The sequence below is a fragment of the Crinia signifera genome, chromosome 1 (assembly GCF_055691185.1).
Source record: "Crinia signifera chromosome 1, ASM5569118v1, whole genome shotgun sequence".
Lineage (NCBI taxonomy): Eukaryota > Metazoa > Chordata > Amphibia > Anura > Myobatrachidae > Crinia > Crinia signifera.
Genome location: NC_139217.1, coordinates 355123098 through 355147783, shown reverse-complemented (window position 1 = coordinate 355147783; position 24686 = coordinate 355123098). Strand labels below are relative to the sequence as shown.

The following is a 24686-nucleotide window of genomic DNA, read 5'->3' as shown; positions in this document are numbered from 1 at the left end:
CCAAATCTGGCCCTCGTCGCAAAAAGTTTGGACACCCCTGCTTTACACTCTTCCTAACATTGTAATCATCATGTTATAGGATTATCCGCTTCCCATGGCAGCTCAGCAAGGTGAAGGTGAGACGAACTCTTGCTGAAGCACTTAGAGTATGGAGTGATGTGACCCCTTTGACATTCACAGAGGTGCAAGAAGGGCGTGCTGACATCATTATTGACTTCACACGGTAGGTTGGAAGCTTGACCAAACCAGCACCATTTGATTCTGCCCTACTGTAAAAGATTGTGGCCATATGTACAAAGCACCAGATACGGATATTCCAGTTATCATGAAAGTTGGGAAAGGAGAATGACAATAATACATATAATATGACTATATGTGGAAGGATTGGCGTTGACTGCGGTTCACAACAGGTAGGCTTTATACAGCCATATTATTGTTCTAGCCGAACAATAATGTGTGGGTTACTTTTTTCACTGTTGATCTACTTATCAAATTCATGTTTCCACAATAATTTAAAATGTAGATTTTCTAAAATATGTGTATTATGTAACTTACTGTTCAATTAAATAAATATAATCCTACAAAAACTGATTTATCAACAAGTTTTATCATATGCAATGAGTTTTATCAAATGGTTCTCCAGCCATTTAACTGTCATTTTTCAAACACCTGACAGGAAGTGATTGGCTGCAGCACTATTTATGATACACTACGAGTTTTAAAACTTGTGTATACAGTATATTAGCCTCTTAATGTCAATAAGGAATATATCTAGTAAATGTCTCATCTTAAGATCCTAAACAAATCCAGTAAAATTATTAATTGTAATCCTGAAAATATTGTAACCACTAAGCAGGCAATGTATAAACATAATGTACTGTAAGTCATTCAGTACAATGGGGCTGATTCTGGATCACTCCTAGTGATCCAGATTTGTCCCCTGCCCCAATGGTCAGGGTTTGCCCATGCGCATTTCTGCGCATGGGCAGACCCTAACAGGGAACAGCTGTGCCGCATTACACACTCGCCGAGCCATTCACAGCTGGGAGGGATGGATGGGGGCAGACGGCGGTGGAGTCAGGGTAATTCATTACAAGGGTAATTGGCAGCGGTGGAGCAGGCGGTCGGACGGGCGGCATCTCAGGCGCTTGTTAGCCTGCAATAGTCTCCTTATTGGCCTTCCCCAATACAGACTCTCACCACTACAATCCACCATGAATGCAGCTATGTATGGTCTTATACAAACACCAAGTCCCAGCTCTTTTAAGTGAATACTACAGGTCTGTGTAACAAGACTCATCACTAGTAGCCAACCCTGATGGATCAGAAGTATGGATTAACTCGGAAGTCAGGTTTATTACTCAGGATTACACTTCTTGACAATGGCCAGTAGCTATTACCCAGTTTCGTTATCTTAAACATTCAGGGGGCCACCATCAGAATGGGGTGATTGTGCATCTGCATTTTATCTTTTATCTATGTGGATCTACAATACTCAGCATGGTAGCGTCTCCTATTGTATTTAAAATTAGGATATACAGTCCAACCAGCACCTCTCCACCTTATATTCTATTGGTAAGTCCTGAATAAATTAATACAATTTGTCAGTTTTAGGGATGAGTTGAGGCGTGGGCTCCCCTGGGTTGGTAAGGCCTGGCAGCTTTGGGGCATCATATTTTAACAATCTAGAGCTTTTATTTAGCACAAAATAATTTTTAACCAATGATTTATATCTTAAAATTCTAATTATTACCTTTCACCTATGTAACACTCTTAAAACAAAATACTGTACATTGGGCCTAATTTAGCTTAGGAGGCAAATTACAGAGAATCACTATTATGTAATTTTTTTGTAAATTGTGCATGCACCGGGCCGTGTGTGTGCGCGACCCTTGAAATTCTGAAAAATGTGACCACTGTCTAAGGACAGATGGGGCATCAGCACAGCGTTGTGGGGGTGTGGTCCAGACAACTCAGGCATACAGTATCTGGACCATTTCTGGGGTGGCGCAGCGACTGGATTCGCAGTTTGGCTGCACAGCCAGAGGTCTAACATAAGTATGCCTGCAGCAAATCGCTCCCATAATAGCGATACAGTTGCAACTTTTTGCAAACGCTTTGTGATAAGGGACGATCTTGTCCTGTTTTGGGCGGTTGCCCAAATGTTAGAAACTAATGTTGTAGTTTTGCTCATTTTCTAAAAAATACAAATGATCCCGAATCAGGCCCATTAACTTTACATTTTAATTTTGTAAAGCTGATTGCAGCACATACTATGGGCCAGATTCTCTAAGCTTCAAAAGTGATAAAATAGACAGTGATAAACAGCCAGCCAATCAGCTCCTACCTGACATTTTTCAAACACAGCAGAGGCGTAACTATAGTAATGCCCCCGCCCCCATCCCCCGCAGGCTTACCTGTCTGCGCGTCCCGGCTCCCCTCCTGGCTTCAATCAATTCTATGGAGACGGACCACAATAAAATGGCCGCCCCATAAAGCAGACAGTTCTCTGAAACTGTCTGCGGTATGGGGGCGGCCATTTTATCGTGGTCCGTCTGCATAGAATTAATTGAAGCCAGGAGGGGAGCCGGGATGCGCAGACAGGTAAGCCTGCGGCGATGGGGGGGGGGGGGCACGGACGGCCCATTAACTGCGGGGGGGGGGGGTGCCCCAAACCAAGCTACGCCACTGAAACACAGTCTGTGACATGGCAGGTAGGAGCTGATTGGCTGCCTGTTTATCACTCTCCATTTAATCACTTTTGGAGCTTAGAGAATCTGGCCCTATATATTTACAACTGAATGCAATTATTTTGTTCTGGCAGGTTCCTTTTACAAATTTATGCTAACACACCAGATCTGTTCTTGTTTTTAGTATTGTGTTGCATGTAAAGTATCTTATCTTAAGGCTTCTGTGTATGGTGTTGTCAAATAATTATGAAGAGTCAGAAAGAGACAAGTAGAAGCAGATCCTCAGATCAGAATAGAGATATAAGTCAGCAGGGGCACCAGTAGTTTCATAACAACAATGTTGACATAACATAGACTATTACACCTATTACAGGTACTGGCATGGAGACAACTTGCCTTTTGATGGTCCTGGGGGCATCCTTGCACATGCTTTCTTTCCAAAAACACACCGTGAAGGGGATGTACACTTTGACTATGATGAAGCTTGGACCATTGGCAACAGTTTAGGTAGGTACTGGCTGGGAAATATATTTATGCAACCTCTACATAGTCCATGATCAGTGGCAGACATTTTTGGGACCCTGAAGCTGGAACTGTTATGAGGGATCATTCACAACTAGCAACAATAGGGCAGCATTCAACAGGGCAAAATATCTACCTATAACAACACTCACTCCGGCACTCCCCCCTTCAATAATCACCTCACAGACATCCCCTTTTTCAATAATCATCTCACAGAACCACCACTTCACTAGTCACCTCACATCCTTATCTTTCTGCCAGCAGAATGATCTTATCAGGCGTCTCCTTGTCCCGGGCTCCTTGTCACCTTTCATTGCTCCCAACTTCCTTCCTAGGACAGGTCCTTGGGGGCTCTGTCATTCCTGGAAATGTCACAAACAAAAGTGCTACAGGCTGATGAGATAGTACTTTAATCAGGGTTGCCTACTTTTAAAGTCTTCTCTCCAGGAGAAGCCCAGAGAAGAGACTGTCAGCAGCACTTTGTGGGCGGGGCCTGAAGTAGACATCCTCAAGTCCCTAAATGACACAAATTGCATCTTTAGCCCCGCCCCTCCCCTGAAAAGCTGCAAAGCGTGGTAATTTACAGCTGCGGCCAGGGAGATTCAGAGGGTGCCGCCGGTATCCGTGAGGGTTGCCCACCTTTCTGGGGTGCCAGGAGGGGGACTCAATGTTCGGGAGCCTCTCAGCCGTTCCAGGAGGGTAGGCAACCCTGAGTTTAATTAAAACAGATACATGCGCTTTTAACAGACGGCAATTCACCGAGCTAGGTAACTTCCAGTAGCTCTTGCAATACTAAGCGAAGCACATCTAACCTGTAATAGCAGCTATGCTTGTTACGGTGTTATTGGCGACAATCGTAAAACAACAGAGCACATAATAACAAGCAGTGAAAACTTGATTTTGGTGTTAAAATGTACAAGCGAAATGAGTGATTATTTTATTACTAAAATAACTTTCTTTTAATAACACACAATTAAAAAACTTCATTGATTGTGCTGAAAAAAAACATTTCAATAAATTAAACTCAATAAAAGAAACCTGTAGGATTAGGGGCCCTGAAGCTCAATGTTAATTGGTTTCATAGTAGAACTGGCCCTGTCCGTAATTAGAAGCAAATTTATTGCTGTACACTAGTAGTAGCAACATGTGTTATTCATATAGATAATGCCTTTAAGACTAGTGTTATATCTGCATGTCCTTCCAGGAACAGATCTTCTGCAAGTAGCTGCTCATGAGTTCGGCCATGTGCTCGGTTTGCAACATTCCGCAGTAGCTAAGTCTCTGATGTCTCCATTTTACACCTTCCGCTATCCACTCAGTCTTAGTTCAGATGATAAACAAGGTATCCAGTACTTGTATGGAGCTCCTCGGCCTCCAACCATAGCTCCAACTCTGAAACCAGAAAACCGCCAGCCAGAACCGGAAAGCAATGAGATACCATATTCCGAGGTTAGTGGAATGCAGCTGTCTGTATCACCAAACCTTGTATCCCCACTATACAGCAACAGCATGCAGAGTGATTTGTTGCCATATGGTGTGGTGCGTAGATTAATTCAGGTGCGCCAAACCCAGCAGCCTATTTACTTCCACCAATTGGCTCAATCGGCCAGTAACAAATAATGGATAAAGCAAGGGGGCAGGTGGAGGATAAGTCAAAGGCGCTTAGGTCTGTATTTTTTGCTATTTGCAAAACCATGCTGCACTGCAGGTCGGGCAGATGTAACAGGTGCAGAGAGAGTTAGATTTGGGTAAGTTATTTTGTTTCTGTGCCAGGTAAATATTGGCTGCTTTATTTTTACACACCCCACCCAAATCTAACTCACATGTTACATTTGCCCGGCCTGCAGTACACACGGTTTTGTCCATTTTTAACAAGTCTGAATTAGGCCCAATATCCCAGCATGCCTTGCCATAGTTTAAGCATTCCCTAATGGAAAAACTGTGGTCAGGCATGATGGAACATGTAGTTTCACAACAGCTGGAGGGCCATAGTTTGGACATGCCTGGCCTAGACCAATCCAAGATCATTCTAATTACAAAAGCATTGTAGTAAATACGGAAGTTAGGAAGCTGAAGACCACCTCACTTCTTCACTCTTAGGTTGATACATTTTTTCAAAAGTCCCATAAACATATGAATGCAGATTTAGTTTTCCAAAAACTAAATTATGTGCTTGTTACCATGGTTTTCATGCTCCAAGCCTAGGGTAACATGCTCGTTGCCATGGGTTTTCTTGCTTTTTGCCACGGGGTTCTTGCTCATTGCAAGTGGGTTTCTTGTCAGGAAGGTACATGCTCGTTGCCATAGGGGGAGGGGGGTTACATGCTCGTTGCTGTGGGGGGGGGGGGGTTACATGCTCATTACCAGGCAGATACTGCTCAGAGTGCACCAGTGCTCCCAGAATCCACACTTCTGGGTAGCGCTGGGCATACTGCTGTCCTCTGACAGATGCTAGAGGTCTACTAGGACCACTAGCATCCTAGAAGGGAGCAGCTCTTTGAGGCCGTCTTTGCATATTCCATGCCGTCCGAATGGAATCTGCAGAGACCCACCCCGCTCTCTAACCGCAGCTTCCAGAAGTAGGTACACCCCCCAGCAACTATTGTGCTGGGTCCTGGGTCATTTCTCCCCTCTCTTCCATTTGCTGTATGTGTGTGTGTTGCACATCCCTTTTCTCTTTAAAAATAACTAACCATAGCTGGTTATACATTGGTGGATGTTCCAGAATGGCACAAAGAATTCAGTGCCAATGAATTGAATTCTCTCCTAATGGGGGAATTCAATTAAGCGAAATGGACCTGGTTCCCCATTCCAAAACAGCATTTCTATCTAAAGTACATTTCAGGTTTGCATTCTACATCGCCAACAGTTGTCATACTGTATATTGTCCTTGAGGCCAACAATCTAAGTGTTTCAGAAATATATGAAGTCTTTATTGATTGTTCTATAAGTAAATAAGTAATTACAGATCCCTATGATCCTTGGTGATTTTCACAATTGTTGGTTCTATTTTTATGCAGCCAGATGCCTGTTCCACAGATTTTGATGCAGTGTCTACAATCCGTGGAGAGCTGTTCTTCTTCAGATTAGGATATGTCTGGCGACTGAGAGGAGGGAAGCTACAGAGTGGCTATCCAGCCTTGGCATCTCGGCACTGGAAAGGGATCCCAGAGTCTGTGGATGCTGCTTTGGAAGATTCTGTTGGGAACATCTGGTTTTTCCATGGTAAATACAGTAGGGAACTATCGTAAGAATGTAGAGGTGAAATGTAATAGGGTAAGAACTCCCCCTCCCCCCTGACCTATTTAAAAATATTTACTATTAAGTTATAAGTCCTAACTTGGCAATTGCCAGTATACTGTAATAGTAAAGTGAGCCTAGGGACAGAGAAAGGGAGAAAGAGAGAGAAAAAGAAAGAGAGGAAGAGAAAGAAAGGAGCGAGAAAGGGAGAAATAAAAAGGGAGGAAGAGAGATAAAGAGAGAAGGGAGGGAGAGAAAAAAGGGAGTGCGAGAGAAAGGGAGGAAAAGAAAGAGAGAAGGGGGGAGAAAGATGGAGGGAGAGAGAAATGGAGGGACAGAGAAAAAAAAGAGGGGCAGGGAGAGAAGGGAGAGAGAGAGAAAGAGAGGGAGGGAGAGAGTTTGAGAGAGAGAAAGGGAGGGAGTAGTAGAGAAAATAAGAGTGGAGAGAGAGAGAGAGAAGGAGAATAGAGAGAGGAGAATAGAGAGAGAGGAAGTGTAGTGAGAGGAGGGAAGGAGAGAGAGGAGGGAGAGAGGAGAGAAAAAGGTAGGAGAGAGGGAGGTAAGTTGGCCCATGCCTCAAGAGCCTAGTGGGAAATCTGTCCCTGCATATAAATACATATTTGAACCATGCTTGCCTACTTTTGAAAAATCCTTACAAGGATCCCCCCTCCCCGTGACACCACCAACCCTGACAGTGGGAATTCGTACGATCAAATCTAAAAGTAGGCCCGGACAGAGGAGAGAAAGCCATCAGGGAGTCCTCAGAGATTCTCTGTGATGGATGACCTACTGTACTGTATATTGGAGCTCCATCGTGCAGTGACATTATCACACTCGTCACACATGGTTTTTTAATGAGTCTACATTTACCATGGACAAGATATCATCCTGGGGAGTCTCCGAAGAATGTTCCAGGAGTGGCACTATTGAGGGCACTGAGCAGCTAGGAGCAGTTGGATACATTACCATAACAGAGGTGCTCTTAGCCTTTGTGGTTACATCTTTCTGTGGATATTAGTGTGATGATACAAGCTAGGGCAGGTCTGTGGATTTACCTGCATTCTTAGTTCTGTGCTTTGTGTCTGCACATTGGAGCCTCAGTGTTTTCTATTAGCCCTGAGGCCCAGCTGATATTGAAGCATCTTTCAACTCCTGATACAACTAAACTTTAACTCCCTGTACTCCACTGCCCCATGAAGCAGCAAACCCCAGGGCACAATATTTCATATGTAGTATCAAATGATATGGGCACTGACAGTCAGGTAGCAGTCACAGGGTGCACAAGGCACAGAGGGAAAGACAGTCACAATATATGTGTGTGTGTGTGTGTATATATATATATATATATATATATATATATATATATATATATAAATGTTGCTGGACAATCTAAGGTTAACATGAACATTTCTGTCTTTATACAATATATAATGTATGAATATACATATGTACAAAAAGGGCTGAAAGTCCTATACAAAGGTATTACACAAAAGTATACACACTCACAGTACTATGTTAGACACTATGATATTGTAATTTCCCTGTGTAATGTCTCCTAGGCTCTCAGTATTGGGTTTTTGATGGAAAGCTACAAGCCACCGGACCTTTCCAAATCTCCGACCTTGGATTGTCTGTGCCCAGTATTGATGCCACCTTTCTGTGGGGCACTGAAAAGAACAAAAAAACATACTTATTTAGAGGTGCAGAATATTGGCGCCTCAACACCGCAATGCATCGAGTAGAAAGTGGACACTCTCGCAGTATGACTGATTGGAGAGGGGTGCCTACAGGCATCCATGCTGCCTTCCAGGATGAGCAGGGTAAGACTGGAACTTATGGCTAGTATTATATGAAAGGCTATTAAATATCATTTTTGAAAAGGTTTTTGACTGAGTGCTACATATGCAATTGCACAACTCTCAATTTCCATTCTAAAAGATTTTTTGAATATATTAAAATACTAGTAAGCCCGCTCAAAGCAAATGCTTCGAAAGCTAGGCTACAAAACCATGTGCACTGCAGGTGAGGCAGAAGTAACATGTGCAGAGAGAGTTAGATTTGGGTGAGTTATTTTGTTTCTGTGCAGGGTAAATACTGGCTGCTTTATTTTAACACTGCAATATAGATACTGTATTAGTTTGAAGTAAAACCTCACCCAAATGTAACTCTCTCTGCACATGTTACATTTGCCCCACCTGCAGTGCACATTGGCCCTTATTCTAGTTGAATCGGACGGATGTGTATTTCGGACAAAAAAACGAATGTTCTTAGCCCCGCCTACCGTACGGATCGCTCACACCATCCGAATGCGGTAAGAAGCTGACCGAAAGGACCGGGAGTGGATGTTTCATATGAACACCTCCTTCATCTGTGGGAACCTCCCCCATCCTCCGAATGATGGACTGAGCAGTCAGGCAGCACTGAGTGCTCCAGACCACTCGGACATTTTTCGGTATGAAAGCAGAGATATGGCCGGGCAGCTGACATCTGGCTATGTCAGCTGTCCGCCCCCTACACGTGCGTCAGGACCAGATTACCATACGTACGCCCAGCGTTTTCATGGGAACGCCCATGAAACGTGGGGCGTATGCATATGGTAATGAGCCCATACAGCCCTTCATGCCCCTCTCCACCCCCTGCTCGGATGGTTCCGTATGATCATTTTCTGCACGGACTTCACACCGTGTTCGTACGTGTGAGGCGTTCGCACATGCGCAGATACGCCTCTGCACATGCGCAAACACCAACCATTGGCCGTCCGTCCGCACTCGGAGCCATCCGACTCAATCAAAATAAGGGCCGTTGTTTTGTCCATTAGAGAGAGAATTTGCTTTTGCGAGTGAATCAGAGTCAGGCCCAAACTGTACTCAATTGTGTTTTTTTAAATGTGTTACAGACAGTCCCAGATCAACAATCAATTTAAATATTTATGATTATATTTACGTTCAATATTAATGAATATTATCATTATCATATGTTTTTGAGGTAATACTTTTTATGTCAACGTTTGACTTTTACTTTCTATAGGTTTTGCCTACTTTTTGCGGGGACGATACTACTGGAAGTTTGATCCAGTACAAGTGCGAGTACTAGAGGGTTATCCACGTCTGGTCAGTCAGGATTTTTTCAACTGCCCAGAGATATCTTCCTCTGTCAACTCACTACAATGAAGTTGGGCAGCTGTCTGGAAAATATAATCTTTTCACCAACAGACTTTTTACAGCAACGCTCCTTTACCTCTGTGTCCAGGCATTCTGGCAGAGCCTTGAGGTAACTCTGCGACCCCTGGTTCCATACTAGATTCCATTAGATTTTAGCCTGATGATACTTTTGGTATAGTAACAACTTTCTCTTACACCGGAACAGTGTCACTTCATCATATACTCTGTTTATTAAGCAACTATACAGCAAGTCATTGACATGGTAGAAGGCAAAACGCCTACTGTAGCATGACATGTCTGTGAGTAAAGCATTTGAAGGTTTGTAACAACCATTGCGTCAAGTCGAGGGTATAAATGTGGTTTATTTTTGCTGGGAAGCAGTGAATGGTTCATGTGGGCATGTACATCATCTTTTGATTTCAGCCGTCATACAAGAGAAGAGAACAAGAGAGCATTCAATCTTGTGGCATACAGCCTACTGCATTTTCCAGAAGTCTGCTTTGCACTGTGTCAATGCTACTGGCAACATCTAGGGGTCACTGAACTAATAAGACGCTGTTAGAGCATTACGGAGCTCTTCATGAGTCAGTGGACAAATCTAACAGCGCTCTGAGCAGCATGACCATGAAGTATACATTCAATCATTAATTGCTACATAAAAGAGAACAACATCCGACCTTGCCAACAATGAAGATCTTAATACAATTTACAACAACAAAACCTTTCTTTTTTTATTTAACGTCTATATCTATCCAATACCTCTGTCAGTGCTGGACACTGACTAGTGAGGTTTGTGGTACGGGATTGCTCATGTGTTTTACTGTCTGGAAACAGCAACTGTTACCACGTGATGCTCACTAATTGCATTTTATTAATTGTATTGTTATATTATGTGATGTACTCTAAAACTGCCAGATGATTTCATATCAGCGTAAAGCCATTGTGTGATGCTGTATTTTTACAAATGTTTGCATAACTCAGCCATAACTCAGCCTGTACATTGAAGTAATTAGTGTAATATATCCTCTGCCTAATGTTGGCCACTGGTTGTTTGTCTGAATCATCAAAAAAACGGATTAGGGACCAATATGGCTATAGTACAGTAGTTCAAAATGCAGCAATTTTGAAGTTCAGTTGTTCAGGTTACAAAGGGCTCAAGATTAGGGTTGCAAATCCCAGGATCCGGATTGGCGAGATCATGGGATTTGGCCCCAAAATTCCCAGGATTGAAATTCTGGGATTGGAGTTTCCACTTCCAGGATTAGACTGAGCATGCACAGTCTAATGTGGGGTACACACCAAGCCATTTCAGTGTCCTTTTGATGCGATCCTGATCCGATGCACGGCCCCGCGGGTCGGTCGGTCTTTTCTGAGATCCTACCTGCTGCAGGTAGGATCTCAGAACCGACCATTGCAGTGGGTGGGGGTCGTGATCGGATCGCGATCACATCATTTTCGCGTTCGTACGTTCCTGTGACAAACCGATCACGAGCACCATCGTCCTGGTGTGTATCGGGCATTATGCCAGGCAGCATCTGAGCACCCCCTCAGGTGCTGCCCGGCTGCTCTTATGTCCGGCTGTGCTGCTCTGCACAGAGTGACGTGGTCAGAGGTAATGCTGGGTAGCCCACTGGCCACCCCCTCACCACCGCTGTTCTGCTCCTGCCTGCCAGCCGCACCTGTTTTCCTGCCCGCCCCGCTATCGGCCACACCCCACGCACTGGCACTCGTGAGTAAATGTTTAGGGCGGATGGGCAGCTTTTTTCTTAGGGAAGCCAATCTCAGGAATCCAGGGACTGAGCATTTTTCAATCCTGAATGCCGGGATTGAAAAAATGCCACGTGATTGGCATCCCTGCTCAACACAGAACAGTGAGATGCTGACCACTCATGTCACTCATCACTGTTGAGTAAAATAATTTAGTGTTCACTTTAGCATGTATGTTCTCTTTTATTTTTATATCTCCTACCTGAGGGGATAAGGCTAGACCTGTAAAATTCATAATAGAAGAGATCTGGTTAGTGGATTAATAGCACTTGATTAAAGTCACGTAAAGGGCCCCATACATCAGCAATTAATTGTGACAATTTTCAGATATGGAGATGATTGCCACAATTAATTTTAGATGTGTGGGCTCCCCCTTTTGGCAATCCCAATCAAAATCACCAATCAATTGCTTAATCAGGTTTTTAAACATGTTTAATAATCTGGTATTATCTGCAGATATTTTTTATATGTGTGGGCATTCCCAATTCGTCTTCTTCATCTATTTACATTATGAACAGCAATCGATTGGGCAATTTCCAGATATGAAGATGCAATCTTTAAGGTGGCCATACACACGCAGATTTATCTTGAGATCTGGCTGGTTGGAACAAAAACATGGTAATGGATGAGAGCAAATGACAGTTGACCATTTGCTTGGAAATGCTGGAAAGCTGCCAAACTGTCACTCATCCATAACCATGTTTTTGTTCCAACCAGCCAGATCTCAAGATAAATCTTACTAGTGTATGGGCACCTTTAGATGGAAAAATCTGCCGATCACTGAAATAAATCTGTAATGTGTGGGCAAAGTCAGATAGATTGTAAAATCAATTTATCTGGCCAAAAAATCCCTGTATCTGGAAATCCATAAATTGTGATTGCTGATGTATGGGGCCCATAACTCAATGATCGGTGTGATAGGCTTTACCTTCAAGTCATTAGATCCTTCCTGCTTTATTGCTGGATTGCCTAGTTTAAAATGCCTACTGTCTTATATTTGCAGAATGGTGTCTCTTTCTTTGATTACATTGTCTTAGCCAGTGCTTTTTATTTCCCATGAAGGTACTGGCACTAAGTAAAAGGTACTAGTACTCACCAAAACGAACAGTTGATACAAGATTCCTAATACTCTGCATGAGTCTGAATATGGTACTTTATCCATTTGTGGAATAATTTCACTGATTTGTTCTTGTCTGCAGAGTATAGAGTCTGACAATGTGGCCCCTGAAGTGTGTCATTTTAGAGCCGTGAGCAACGTTGCCTGTCCATGTGAATGACATGCCCCCCTGGGGTATTGCTAGCTGTGTGATTTGCAACCAGAGTGCCAAGCAATGAGTGTGTGTCACAATGCCAGGACAGATGTCACACAAATGTATGACCAAAAAGGGAAAACATTTAAAATAAGCTAACACTGAGTTTATTATTGATTATTTGTATTATTGGCCATAATTCACTTTGTTCTTCAAACATATTATTTTCATTCATGATTACACAATTACGGCATATTAGCTGACATTTGATTACTATTTTCTTGGAGAAGCTCAGGGAGCAACAATAAGCTTGTCATGTCATTAAGCCCCCTCCATACAGACCCGCAATTCCAGGTATTATGTTCCCATCCTACCTACATCACTAGGAAATGGTCGCGATGCAGGAAATCAGCTCACTCTACCGGGGGTACACTGGACTACCCCCCAAAAAAATCAGGGTTCTCCCCCACCTACATGATGTGGTGGGGGTCTTGTAGACCGTGTCAGACTGAGGCATGAAGGGCACTCTGGGGACTGAAGTTATAGGGGTCCACTTTAGGGGTGGGGCCAGTCTCCAGAGGGGGTGTGGCTAACTATTAGAGAGTAAAAAGTATAGTAAAATATTGTAAATATTAGTAGTGCATTCCTGATAATGTACCAGATTAAGAAGAGAAGATACACCATAGTCCTGTGCAGTGTATGATAATTCATGTGCACAGTCTGGAACCTGATCCCTATAATTAGAGATGGGGAGGGGGCGCAGTGGTGCCCACCTGGGGAGGGGGGGTTTCCCCTTGTGCCCATGTGGGCCAGTCCGACATTCAGTAATCAATCATGGCATCTATATTGGCAAGTGAGAACCATTGTTCTAGATGAATAATACAACCCATTCAGAAAACAAACAGCTAATACAGTATATGAGCAATCGTTTTATCAAAAAATCTAATCTAATTATCATAGTTACACTTCCATTGTGGAAGAGGCAAAATAGAGGCAAAAAAATGGTGTCTGCAGAAAAAAAAATGTAGTAATTTATTTAGGTATTCCTTAGAGCACTGTGTTCATTGAAGGGGGTCACATACCACTCATACCTTAACCAAATACATTCCATTCCAAAAAATTTTTTAATGAAGATTACCTCCACCCAGTAACCTTAATAGTAGTGGTTTGTGCCTGGGGAATAATCTCTAGCAGATCATTTCTGCATTGCCTATTAGTGTTGCATATCAGTAACTCTGCACACAGGTATGTGAGATAAGTCTTAAAGAGCAGCAGCGTTATTATTCAGAAAAAGTGACTAACCTAGGAAAGCTGGTCTAGTTTTCTCTGCCCCATCCCTCATTGATTTTTATTCTTAGAAATGCACACAAAACAGCGAAACACCTATTTTGCTGCAGTAGACCTCAAATCAAGAGATTAATAACACAAAATAAATAAATATGCAAGCAAGCAAGAAATCAGTTACTTAAGTCTAATGTTCTCATTGTATACGAGAGCATCCATGTTGCTTGAATGTAAACCTAGATTACATTGATATTACAAGTATAATTGAATTGCTTGTATGATGACTTTTCTCTAATGGGTGTCAGTTATGGAGTGTTCTTAAGGACAGTTAAATGTAAGTTCATTGTTCAGTGTACCCAGAGGTGGAAATATCTCAAGATGTGAGCATTGCAAAGTGAAAAGGGGTGTACACACAGACACAGGCAATTTTGATTAAGCAGATTTTGGCTAAACCCATGGGTGATTTTGAGTATGCCGATTTAGCCACTGTTTATATCGCCAGGAGATAGCGACAATGTCACCCGCAGTGTACGCACGGTGCGATTCTGGCTAACTTGAGTGGAACCATCACGGTGCATGCACAGACTGAAAACACCTGCCGATTAAGTCTGACATCACTACTGCATCCACCGATTGAATTAGGCCCTTTATCTCTATTTAACAAAATAGCACCTGTATGTCTGCTTTGTACTTTCCAAGGAACACCTTTATCCCAGCCATATAATCGCACTGTATGAATCCACTCCTTCCCAAACCCATGGGCTTTACCCAAAAGTGGACAACATAAAACAGCATAAAGCAAACAATGCGTTACATATGTAAAAATGCAAATGCTGTTTCTTGGGGTGTTAATGGCGCATTTTGGATGTGTGGGCATTCCTGGTTTAACCATGGACCTTTTTAGTCACAAAAATGATTTTATTTTTAAACATGTTCAAAGGGGCAATGTACTGAATTTCAGTGCGGCTCCAGAGGTGGGGCTGCAGCAGGACAGTTCAAAATAGAAATAGCCAGTGAGCCATAGTTGCCTACCGTCCTGCATTCCGCAGGAGAGTCCCTGAAATAGCAGCAATCTCCTGCTCTCCCTCATTAGTCTAGCAATCTCCCTCATTTCACCTAGACCAAATTTTTTTGGGAAAAAGGAATGAGAGAGAGATACATTTACATTGAATCATCAGCACCATTTCCCAGCACTTTAGCAAGTATAGTAGCTCTTACTAACTGCTTTGGGGCTCATCTACATTTGGATATAAGTCATTTTAAAAGACTCCTCTCAGATGTAGCAGTACACACCCACGCTTTTAGGTGCCACGTTCACAATATCTCCATATATGGAACTAGACACGCCCTTTGGGGTGCTTTGCAAAATTCTATTTCCAACTATAATCTCCCTGAAACTAGTTTTCAAAAGTAGGTAAGTATGCAGTGAGCCAGTGTGGAATGGCAGTTGGTTGTGTCTCCCCTATTTGAATTTTGAACTGTGCTGCGGCCCCTCCTCTGGAGCCGCCAGTTTTGTATATGATTTCATATGCTACATCGATTAAGACCCCTTTAGCATCATCCTATCACAGGAAAGCACATTTGTTTATATGCTGTAACAAATGTAAAGAGAAGTTTAAAAATGTACAAATGGGATAAATGAAATAAAGGCAACCTGGGGCAATTTAAGATGTAATTGAGGCTTTAATTAGCAGGATTTTAAGAGATACATTTAAAATAAAATAAAATAGATGGTTCCAAAAGGACTTTGAAGCCACATTTGTATTCCTGTAGAAACACTAAATCAGGCACAAAGAATGTGTATTCCTGTAGTAGATGTAATCTTGCAGTTGGCTGTGTGGTTGTTTTAAAATATCTACATGGAGGCACTTCAAAAAGTACTGTAGAGAGTGTCTAATTGTGTGTGCTAATAGGAATAGGGACATCTGCATTTTGTTCAACAAACAATGAACAGAAAAGAAATACTGTAATACATTTTTCTCTTACAAGGCAAATATACTTGCCAACTTTTGGTTCAGTGTGGGTCCCGAGAAAGAGGTGTGGTCATGCTACACAGGGTGTGGCTATGTCACATTGAGGTGTGCCACCAGTTTTCTACCCGTCCACCACATTACATAAAGCATTGAAGGGGCACTCATCATCTCCCAACTCTCCTTCAATCAGGAATAAAGTCCTGATCTGTGGCACAGTGGGGTTGGGTGCAGGGTGTGATGGCATTCATTGCACTTGCATGCATTCTTTCATTTCTGTAGAGACCACAGCCATTTGATAAGATCTGCATGTAATTGGTAAGGAGGCAACTTCACAAATCTAAATCGTTCATATAGAACAAGCAGGGTGCACAAGCATTTTCAGGTATGCGTGCCAGATGACCTCCCGACAGTCGGGATTCCGGCGGTCAGTAGACCGACGTCAGAATCCCGACTGTTAAAAACCTAATTTACAGAGGCTATTCTCCCTCGTGGGGGTCCACAACCCCATAGAGGGAGAATAGAACCTGTGGCAAGCCACCGAGCCTGCAGCGTAGCGAGTGCAACAAGGGGCTTTTTTGCACTCTCCCTGCTGTCAGAGTACTGGCAGTTGGGATTCCAACATTGGTCTAATGACCATCGTAATCCCGACTGTCAGATCGCCATACCACACTCGTCAGGTATTACTCATGTGTCTCAGCTATAATTAATTTATTCTGGTATTGTTATGTCTGAAATACACAAGTGCAAAATGTCTTCATAGTGTTATATGTCTGGAGTATCAGTTTAGCCTTGCTATTGGTTAAATAATGATCATTTGCTTATTGGACAGAGCACTGAAATTCTAGGAATATTTCAGAAGGTGGCCTTATATTGTATCCCTGTACAAAAAAAATCGAGCCATTATGCAGTGTTATGTTGTAGGTTGTTACTTAAATAAGCAATGTGAATTTGTTATGCTTAAGTGTTGTATATAAACTTTTATATGATCTGTAATAAACATTGTTTTTTTTAGAATGCTTATGTACCTATTTTCATTTATTCCTTTTAGCTACTGTGATGACCCACTCTATAGCAGATCCTTTATAATAAAAGGCGAATGGGTACTTGTGTATTAGCCGGGCGCCCAATTAGCATATAAACGCAGGAGTAGGCTAAGCTACGCTGTCAGCGTAGTCCAAAGGCTGCCTAGCATAGTTAGCGTAATGACTCCACGGCAGCCCGACTCTGTCCCCGGCATCCTTGGCTCTGTCCATACCAAGCCTAGTGAGCGCCTCTCACACAGCGCCAGTAACCGCCAGATCCCCTGCGCTGGCCGATGCCAGCTGAGAAAGGATCATGCGGGCGCCGGCGGAGAGGCGCTCCAGCTGTCTTAGACGCAGGTGCTTCTCTGATGCTCCTACGTCTCAGTAATTATTAGCACGTGTGCCTCATGCATAAAGGGGGTATGCGGACGCAAGTGCGTCCTATGCACAATAAAGGAGGCATTATCAAACCCCCAGTATCCACCCCAGCCTGAAGCGTGGTGAGGGGACGCGTTACGTGTCCTCCCGACCTGTTCTTACCCCCACTATCCATGTCGGCGTGGAGTTGATTTTAAAAAGTGTGGCGAGCGCAGCGAGCCACCGAGCCCGAAGCGTGGCGAGGGGACGCGGAACACATGTGCAGTAATCCGCGTCCCCTCTCCTGGCTTGAAAGTCGGCAACCCTGAGTTATAGTGACATGGGGGAATGGAGAAGAACAATGGAGAGAAAGAGAATGATACAGCTGAAAGACATGGTTAACTGGAAAAAAAGAGAAAGGTGCCAGCGCTGGCTGAATGATAACAAGACGATTCTATTTTAAAAGTATATATATATAATTTGTAAGAAAAAACTATATAAACACTTAAAATATATACCACAATAGAAATTAGTATTATTGAAACATAATAAAAATAGAGCTGTATTTGCTGTATATTGATATGGAATAACACAGTTTAAACTGGACAAATAGTATTTTGATTAATATTGACTTATTACTATTAAGTCTATTAATGACTGCTGAAGTTTGAAGAAGATGGTAAGAAATGTATGTCCCACCTGTAGAAAGGTCTCTTTTGTATTCCATATTGTGCACTTGGTATTCATAGGAGCTCTGGAATCCTTGCAATTGTAATCCACTTGGGCTGGTTAATTAGGAACAAGGCAACAGTCCCATATGCAAAGTCCAGTAAACAGTGGTTTGTCTCAGAGCAAGCAGGCAATGGATGGGAAAGTCCCAGTTGGTGGTGTATAAAGTGCTCAACGCATTTCCCCGGACAGAAGTAAGCCGTTTCAGGAGGAAGCCGGAGAGCTATGTCTGTGGGGCTGAGAGGTACATGGGATGGTAGGCTGAGAAACACTGGGTGGAGCTGAAACACAGGCTAGATAGCTGCAGATGTAAAGGGGGAATGAGGCTGGAGACACAGGGATGGTTCTGGAGAGACACAAAAACGAGGATGAGTGATACAGTGGATGGAGGTTAAAAAAACAGGACTGGGGCTGGAGAAAAAGAAGGGGAATGTGCCAGTGTCCGATTGGCCAGCACCTACTGGTGGAGGGATAGAGGCCTCCAAAAACCATGAGCCTCAAGATTTCTATCGCCAGCCCTGCTGGGTAATATACTGTACTTTAAACAAATAGCTGTATTGGCTTACAAATCCAAGCACATTATGCATTACAAAGATGTACTGTATATAGTCCATAGGAAGGAGGCATTCAGACATCAATTAAGCGGTAAAAAAGCTGTATTGGTGCTAATATAGCCTTTTTACTGCTTCATTGATGTCTGAGTGCCTCCCTCCTATGGACTGTATATTGAACATATTGGAAGGCACCTGTTGTTGCTGATCTCTGCGGAGTGATGACACAAATTGGATGGTATATATATATATATATATATATATATATATATATATATATATATATATATATATATATATATGTATATATATCATCCAGGAGTATTGAGCAAAAATATGCACTGCAGGGTTTGCTAAAGTATATATGTTTTTCTTCAACATTTGCTAAAGTATATATGTTTTTCTTCAACATTTGTTGGATCTCTAACCGTCCTCAGCAGGTACATAGTACTAATAAACTTACCCACACTAAAGGAAGTGTGCAATCCTCTAGCTACAGTAGTGATAGGGTATCCAGACTCATCATAGATTGACTCTAGGTCAACAGTTATAAGGTCGACCTCTATTGCTTGAGAGTCAAAAGGTCACCACGGTCCAAAGGTCGACAATGAAAATGTCGACAGGGTCAAAAGGTCGACAGTCAAAAGGTATATAGATTGTAAGCTCTATTGGGGCAGGGACTGATGTTCAAATATTGTCTGTAAAGCGCTGTGGAATATGTGTGCGCTATATAAGAACCTGTTAATAAATAAATAAATAAAATAAATATTTGAACATTCACTGCCCAGTGGAGCTTACAATCTATATTTACAATTATGATGAGCCAAATACAAATAGTTACCATGGATGATCCGACTCCGCTATAATTATCCTGTGGCTCAAGTCCCCGTTTGAAGTCAAAATTGTGTGATGCAGCGTGGCTGGCTCTCATCTGTACCTCCCGTCTAGTGGGAGCCCTTTCGGCTCTAACCGCAGGTGCCAGGAGCTGACGTCCACCGCCTTATGACGGAACTCACGTATGCTGATTGTAGATGGAACAGCCGGGCAGAGCAGGTGTACCGGAAACTTCGGGTTGGGTCACGGTAATGTACGGGCTCCTTAGTAGGATTTTTGGGGAGGGTGGTCTGAAATTCATTCAGTGGGTGAATAGATGACGCAGCTAAAAGCCCCCGTTCTCTTGACGTGTTTCTCAAAGTCGTGTGGCAGCTTCCTCAGAAGACTTCTTTCTTGTTCCCATTTACCCATACAACTCTCTCACCCTTTACTTTTCATTATTCTCCTTCATCTACTTTTCCTCATCTCCAAACGTACTTCCAATCTATCATCTCTTCTCATGCCACCAAGCCTAAGTGACTTTTTAATACATGTAAGTCTCTTTTGTACCATGCCTCTCCTCCTCCCACCAGCTACCATTAGTGCACAAGAACTTGCCTCCTACTTTTAGGACGAGATTGCTAACACCAGAGTTGAATGGTATGCTCTTTCACAACCTCTAACCCACTTTCTTCCCCACCTGAACCTTCTGGTACTTTCTCTTCATTTGAGCACACAATTGAAAAGGAAGTATCCACACACTTCCTATCCTCCTACTCTACTACCTTTCCTCTTGATCCTATACCTGCACAAGTCATTAAAACTCTATCTCCTTTTGCTACTGGAACTTTTCCTTCTCTGTTCAAACATGCAGTGATTACTCCCATTCTGAAACTAACTCTATCGTCCTATCTCGCAGCTCCCATGCCTCTCCAAGCTACTATCGCCTCACACACTTTCTTAACTCTCACACCCTATTAGACCCACTTCAGTCAGGCTTTCGTTACCAACACTCCACTGAGACAGCACTGACTAAAGTGGTGAATGATCTGATAACTGCCAAGTCTAAAGACCATTACTCACTACTTATTCTTCTAGATCTTTCTGCTGCATTTGACACTGTTGATCACACTCTTCTCATGCAAACACTGCACTCCCTAGGTCTTAATGATACAGCCCTTTCCTGGTTCTCATCTTACCTATCTGATCGCTCTTTCAGTGTTCGCTTCTCTGACTCGATCTCCTCTTCACTACCTCTGTCAGTTTGAGTTCCACAGGGTTTAGTTTTAGGTCCTCTGCTTTTCTCAATCTATACCTCATCTCTTGGTAAACTAATCAGCTCTTTCGGATTTCAGTATCACTTGTATGCGGATGATACTCAAATCTATCTATCTATCAATTCCGCACTTGGGCCGAGTCTTTTGAATGTCTCTCTGCCATCTCATCCTGGATGTCTTCTCGCCACCTCAAACTCAATAATTTCAAAACAGAATTACTTATATTTCCATCAGCCAAGAACAGTTACCATCCTGATATCTCCATAACTGTTGACAACTCGACAATCTACCCTACCCCAATGTAGGTGTATAATACTGCCGTGTAATGTAGGTGTATAGCATTGTCCAGTGGCGTAGCTACGTTTTGGGCGCCCCCCCGCCGTTAGGGGGGGGCGCCCATACCCACCCCCCGCCGCCGCCCCGTCGAGCACCCCCCTGGCCGCCCCGTCGCCTATGCTAACCCCCTCCCCCGCAGTCTTACCTATCGCGCTGGTCCCGGCCGCTCCGTCCGTTCATCTGCTGAGGACCACCACAAAATGGCCGCCCCCGTACAGCAGACAGTTTCAGAGAACTGTTTGCTATATGGGGGCGGCCATTTTGTTGTGGTCCTCATCAGAAGAACAGAGCCGCCGGGACCAGCAAGATACGTAAGTCTGCGGGGGATTGGGGGGGGGGGGGGTAACTATAGCACCGCAGCCCCCGGCGCCCCCACATGCACAGCGCCCCCCCGCGGTGGCGGGGGCTGCGGTGCTATAGTTACGCCCCTGGCATTGTCATAAGGTGTTGGTGTGATTCCGGTCTGTAGCCTTGCCATGTAATGTAGGTGTGATGTCAGTGTGTAGCCTTGCCATGTGATGTAAGTGTGATGCCGGTGTATAGCCTTGCCATGTAATGTAAATGTAATGCCAGTGTGTAGCCTTGCCATGTAATGTGTGTGATGTTGGTTTGAAGCCTTTCCATGTAATGTAGGCGTGATGCCGGTGTGTTGCCTTGCCATGTGATGTAGGTGCGATGTGATTGTGTAGTCAGTATTGCACTCTGTACTTAAAGTTTTCACTGCAGGACACCCTGGGTGGCAATAGCTATGCCTAAAGGTGGAGACAGACACGCCCCTTATGTGTATTGTGACACGCCCCTCAACTGCACCTTGCATTAGAGTGTGAGCTGTAATCTCCCTGAAACTATTTTTCAAAGTAGGCAAGTATGTGGGTATATGGTAGTCTTTTCCTGCAAGCCACACCCACTGCAGCAAGGCCCCACCCTTTTTGCAAGTCCACACACCCTTTCTGGTATGTGCACATCATAGGCGTGCAAATCCTTTATTTTTAAAGTGGCTATGGGGGGTGGGGGTACATTTTTACTCTTCGTACTGGTAGACATGTTGCCTAGAATTATTAGTCTGAATTGGGCCCTTAGTTCTGTGTATTAAGTGAAAGTGTAATAACGTTGGCTTTCATGCAAATCTGTATTGGTTGCCATAATGTGAGGATTCTCTGTTGTGGGATAATGTATGTGAATCACTCTCATGTGCAGAGATACTCTGCTTAGTGTATAATGCTGGGAATAATATGATGGACAAAAATATTAAATCGATTGGTGGTGGGGTCGAAGAAATACAATTTCCCAACATTTACTTTGTTCTTAAACATGTATGTCTACTCTCAGTTTTACAGTATGAAATAACATTCCACAGTGCCTGGTGGTCTTGGACGGGAAACATTTACCTCATTAACCAGAGCCTCATTAGTGCTCTCTGCCATATTTTTCTATCTACGTAATTGCATTCATGTAACTGTTATTATGTTTATTGTATTCATGCTTGTATTCATATCTGTGTGATGACTACCCAGACCTCTTGAATCTATGGAGCCACATAGATAAATGTTTATGATCATGATGATAATCAACAATATTAATCAACATTATTGAATGTCTGCTTGATTTTACAAGCCAAATATTAGACTATAGCATCACTTACTGTACATACTGTATCAAAGCTTTTTAAGATGGTGAAAAGCGGCTGAGATCGGTGATGAGGGGTTGAGGATGGCAATGAGGTGCAGAGGACATTGACAAGGGGTTCAGGAGGATGATGAGGAGGTGAGGATGTAATGAGTAGCTGAGGATGGTAATGAGGAGCTGAGAAATGCGTGTTAAGGATTGGTGAAGAAGTGCTGAGGGTGGTGATGAGGAGCTGAGTAGGATGCTGATGGGCTGAGAATGGTGATGAGGACTGAGAATGATGGTGAAGAGTTGAGGATGGTGATGAGAGGTTGAGAATGGTGATGAGGGGCTGAGTATATTAATGCAGGACTGAGGAAGGTGATGAGAAACTGAGGATGTGATGGGGGTTGCAAATGGTGATGAGGGGCTGAGGATGGTGATGATAAGAGTTAAGGATGGTGATAAGTGGTTGAGGATATTGATGAGAAGTTGAAGATGGTGATGAGGGGATGAGGAGGGGGATTTGGAGCTCAGCATTGTGATTAGTGGCTTCAGAGGGTGATGAAGTAATGAGTAACTGAGGGTGGTGATGAGGGGCTCATGATGGGGATAAAGGGCTGAGAGCAGGCGAGGGGCCAAGTTAAACAATGAATGTTTAAATTTATTTAGTATAAATTATATACACTGAAAACTCATCTATTCATCAAAGTGTACCCTTCCACTGCATAACACAGTCCTGAGGCTGATTCTCCAACCCTTGCATAATAATAATAGTAATAGCATACCTCCCAACTTTTCCATGGGATGAATAGGGACAGTATCCAAAAAGGGGTGTGGTGTATGCAAATGAGGGTGCGACGTAAGTAAATTAGGGCCGCACCTCCGTTCTCAGCCACTGCACCTCTGAATAGACTCTGTGCGCACAACGGCTATTCTGTCAGATTGGGGGTAGGACTCCCAACTGCCCCCCCCCCCCGCAGCGGGACACTGCCGGCCGCGGGAGGGACGTGGGAACATCCCCAAAAACTGTGACGTTCCCGCGTTTAGCAGGACAGTTGGGAGGTATGGTAATAATATATTACTTTCAGGTTTGTGTGTGTGTTTCTTTTTTTAACTATTGGCATTGTTGTAGAACTACAAGTACCAGGGGGCCCTTTTTTGCCCCACATGCTGGGACTTGTGGTCAGGGCTGCCGACAGGGGGGTGCCCTGGGTACAGCTGTCCCGGGCCCTGGTCTCTGGAGGGGCCCGGGCAGCTGCCCACAGCCCACACCCGCATCCAGCCTCCCCCACCCAGCGCCGGCGGCCAGGCACGCACAATACACAGTGCAGCCTGTAGAGAGCCGAGCCTAGGACACAGAGGGGCTTGGCGCTCTGCAGGCTGTACTGTGCAGTGTGCACGCCAGACCTGACCGTGGACACTGAAGGAGCCGGAGGATGATGCACGACGCGGGTGATGGTAGTAATGGGGACGGGGTAGGGGGAAGCGGGGTGCTGTCCTGCGAGGGTGGGCGGGCACACGCAAGCGGGGGGTGGCCGGAGGGATGGCGCTGTGTCGTTGCGGGCCCGGACTGTAGGTCAGTCCCGGGCCCCAACATTTCTAGTGGCGGCCCTGCTTGTGGTTCTCCAAGTCTCTGCATGTGGTGCAGGCTTGCTGGGATTTGTAGTTACACAACAATGCACAATAGTCTTATTTTTTATACTACAATCAGCCCGGTGCCCATCTCCCTGGGGCACCAGTTTCATGTACATTAACTTTCATGTACTAATACGTCGATTGATGTTTCTCTCTCTCTCTTGGTAATAGAATTTTGCACAGTGCCCCACTGAGGGGGCGTGTCATGCTCCACCCAAATGGTGTGTCTAGTTCCATATATGGAGAGATTGTGAAAAGAGATTGGGAGCGTGGCACCTAGAAGCGTGGGTGTGTACTGCTACATCTGAGAGGAATCTTTTAAAATTACTTATATACAAATGTAGATGAGCCCAAAGCAGTTAGTAAGAGCTACTATACTTGGTAACGTGATGGGAAATGGCGCTGATGATTCAATGTAAATGTATCTATCTCTTATTCCTTTTTTCCCCAAAAATGTAACAGTGTAATGTG

The 24686-nt window shown here is 43.8% G+C and overlaps 1 protein-coding gene across 1 annotated transcript in view; it reads left to right on the top strand.

Moving 5' to 3' along the window:
* The window catches only part of MMP11 (matrix metallopeptidase 11), a 38151-nt gene extending 27092 nt beyond the window's left edge, over positions 1-11059 (top strand). Inside the window, exons 3-8 of the mRNA XM_083158405.1 lie at positions 80-223; positions 3064-3197; positions 4417-4661; positions 6233-6437; positions 8012-8272; positions 9480-11059. Of these exons, the coding sequence (XP_083014531.1) occupies positions 80-223; positions 3064-3197; positions 4417-4661; positions 6233-6437; positions 8012-8272; positions 9480-9622 (1132 nt within the window). The 3' untranslated portion in view covers positions 9623-11059. The remainder of the gene's footprint in view (positions 1-79; positions 224-3063; positions 3198-4416; positions 4662-6232; positions 6438-8011; positions 8273-9479) is intronic.
* The last annotated feature ends 13627 nt before the right edge of the window (positions 11060-24686 follow it).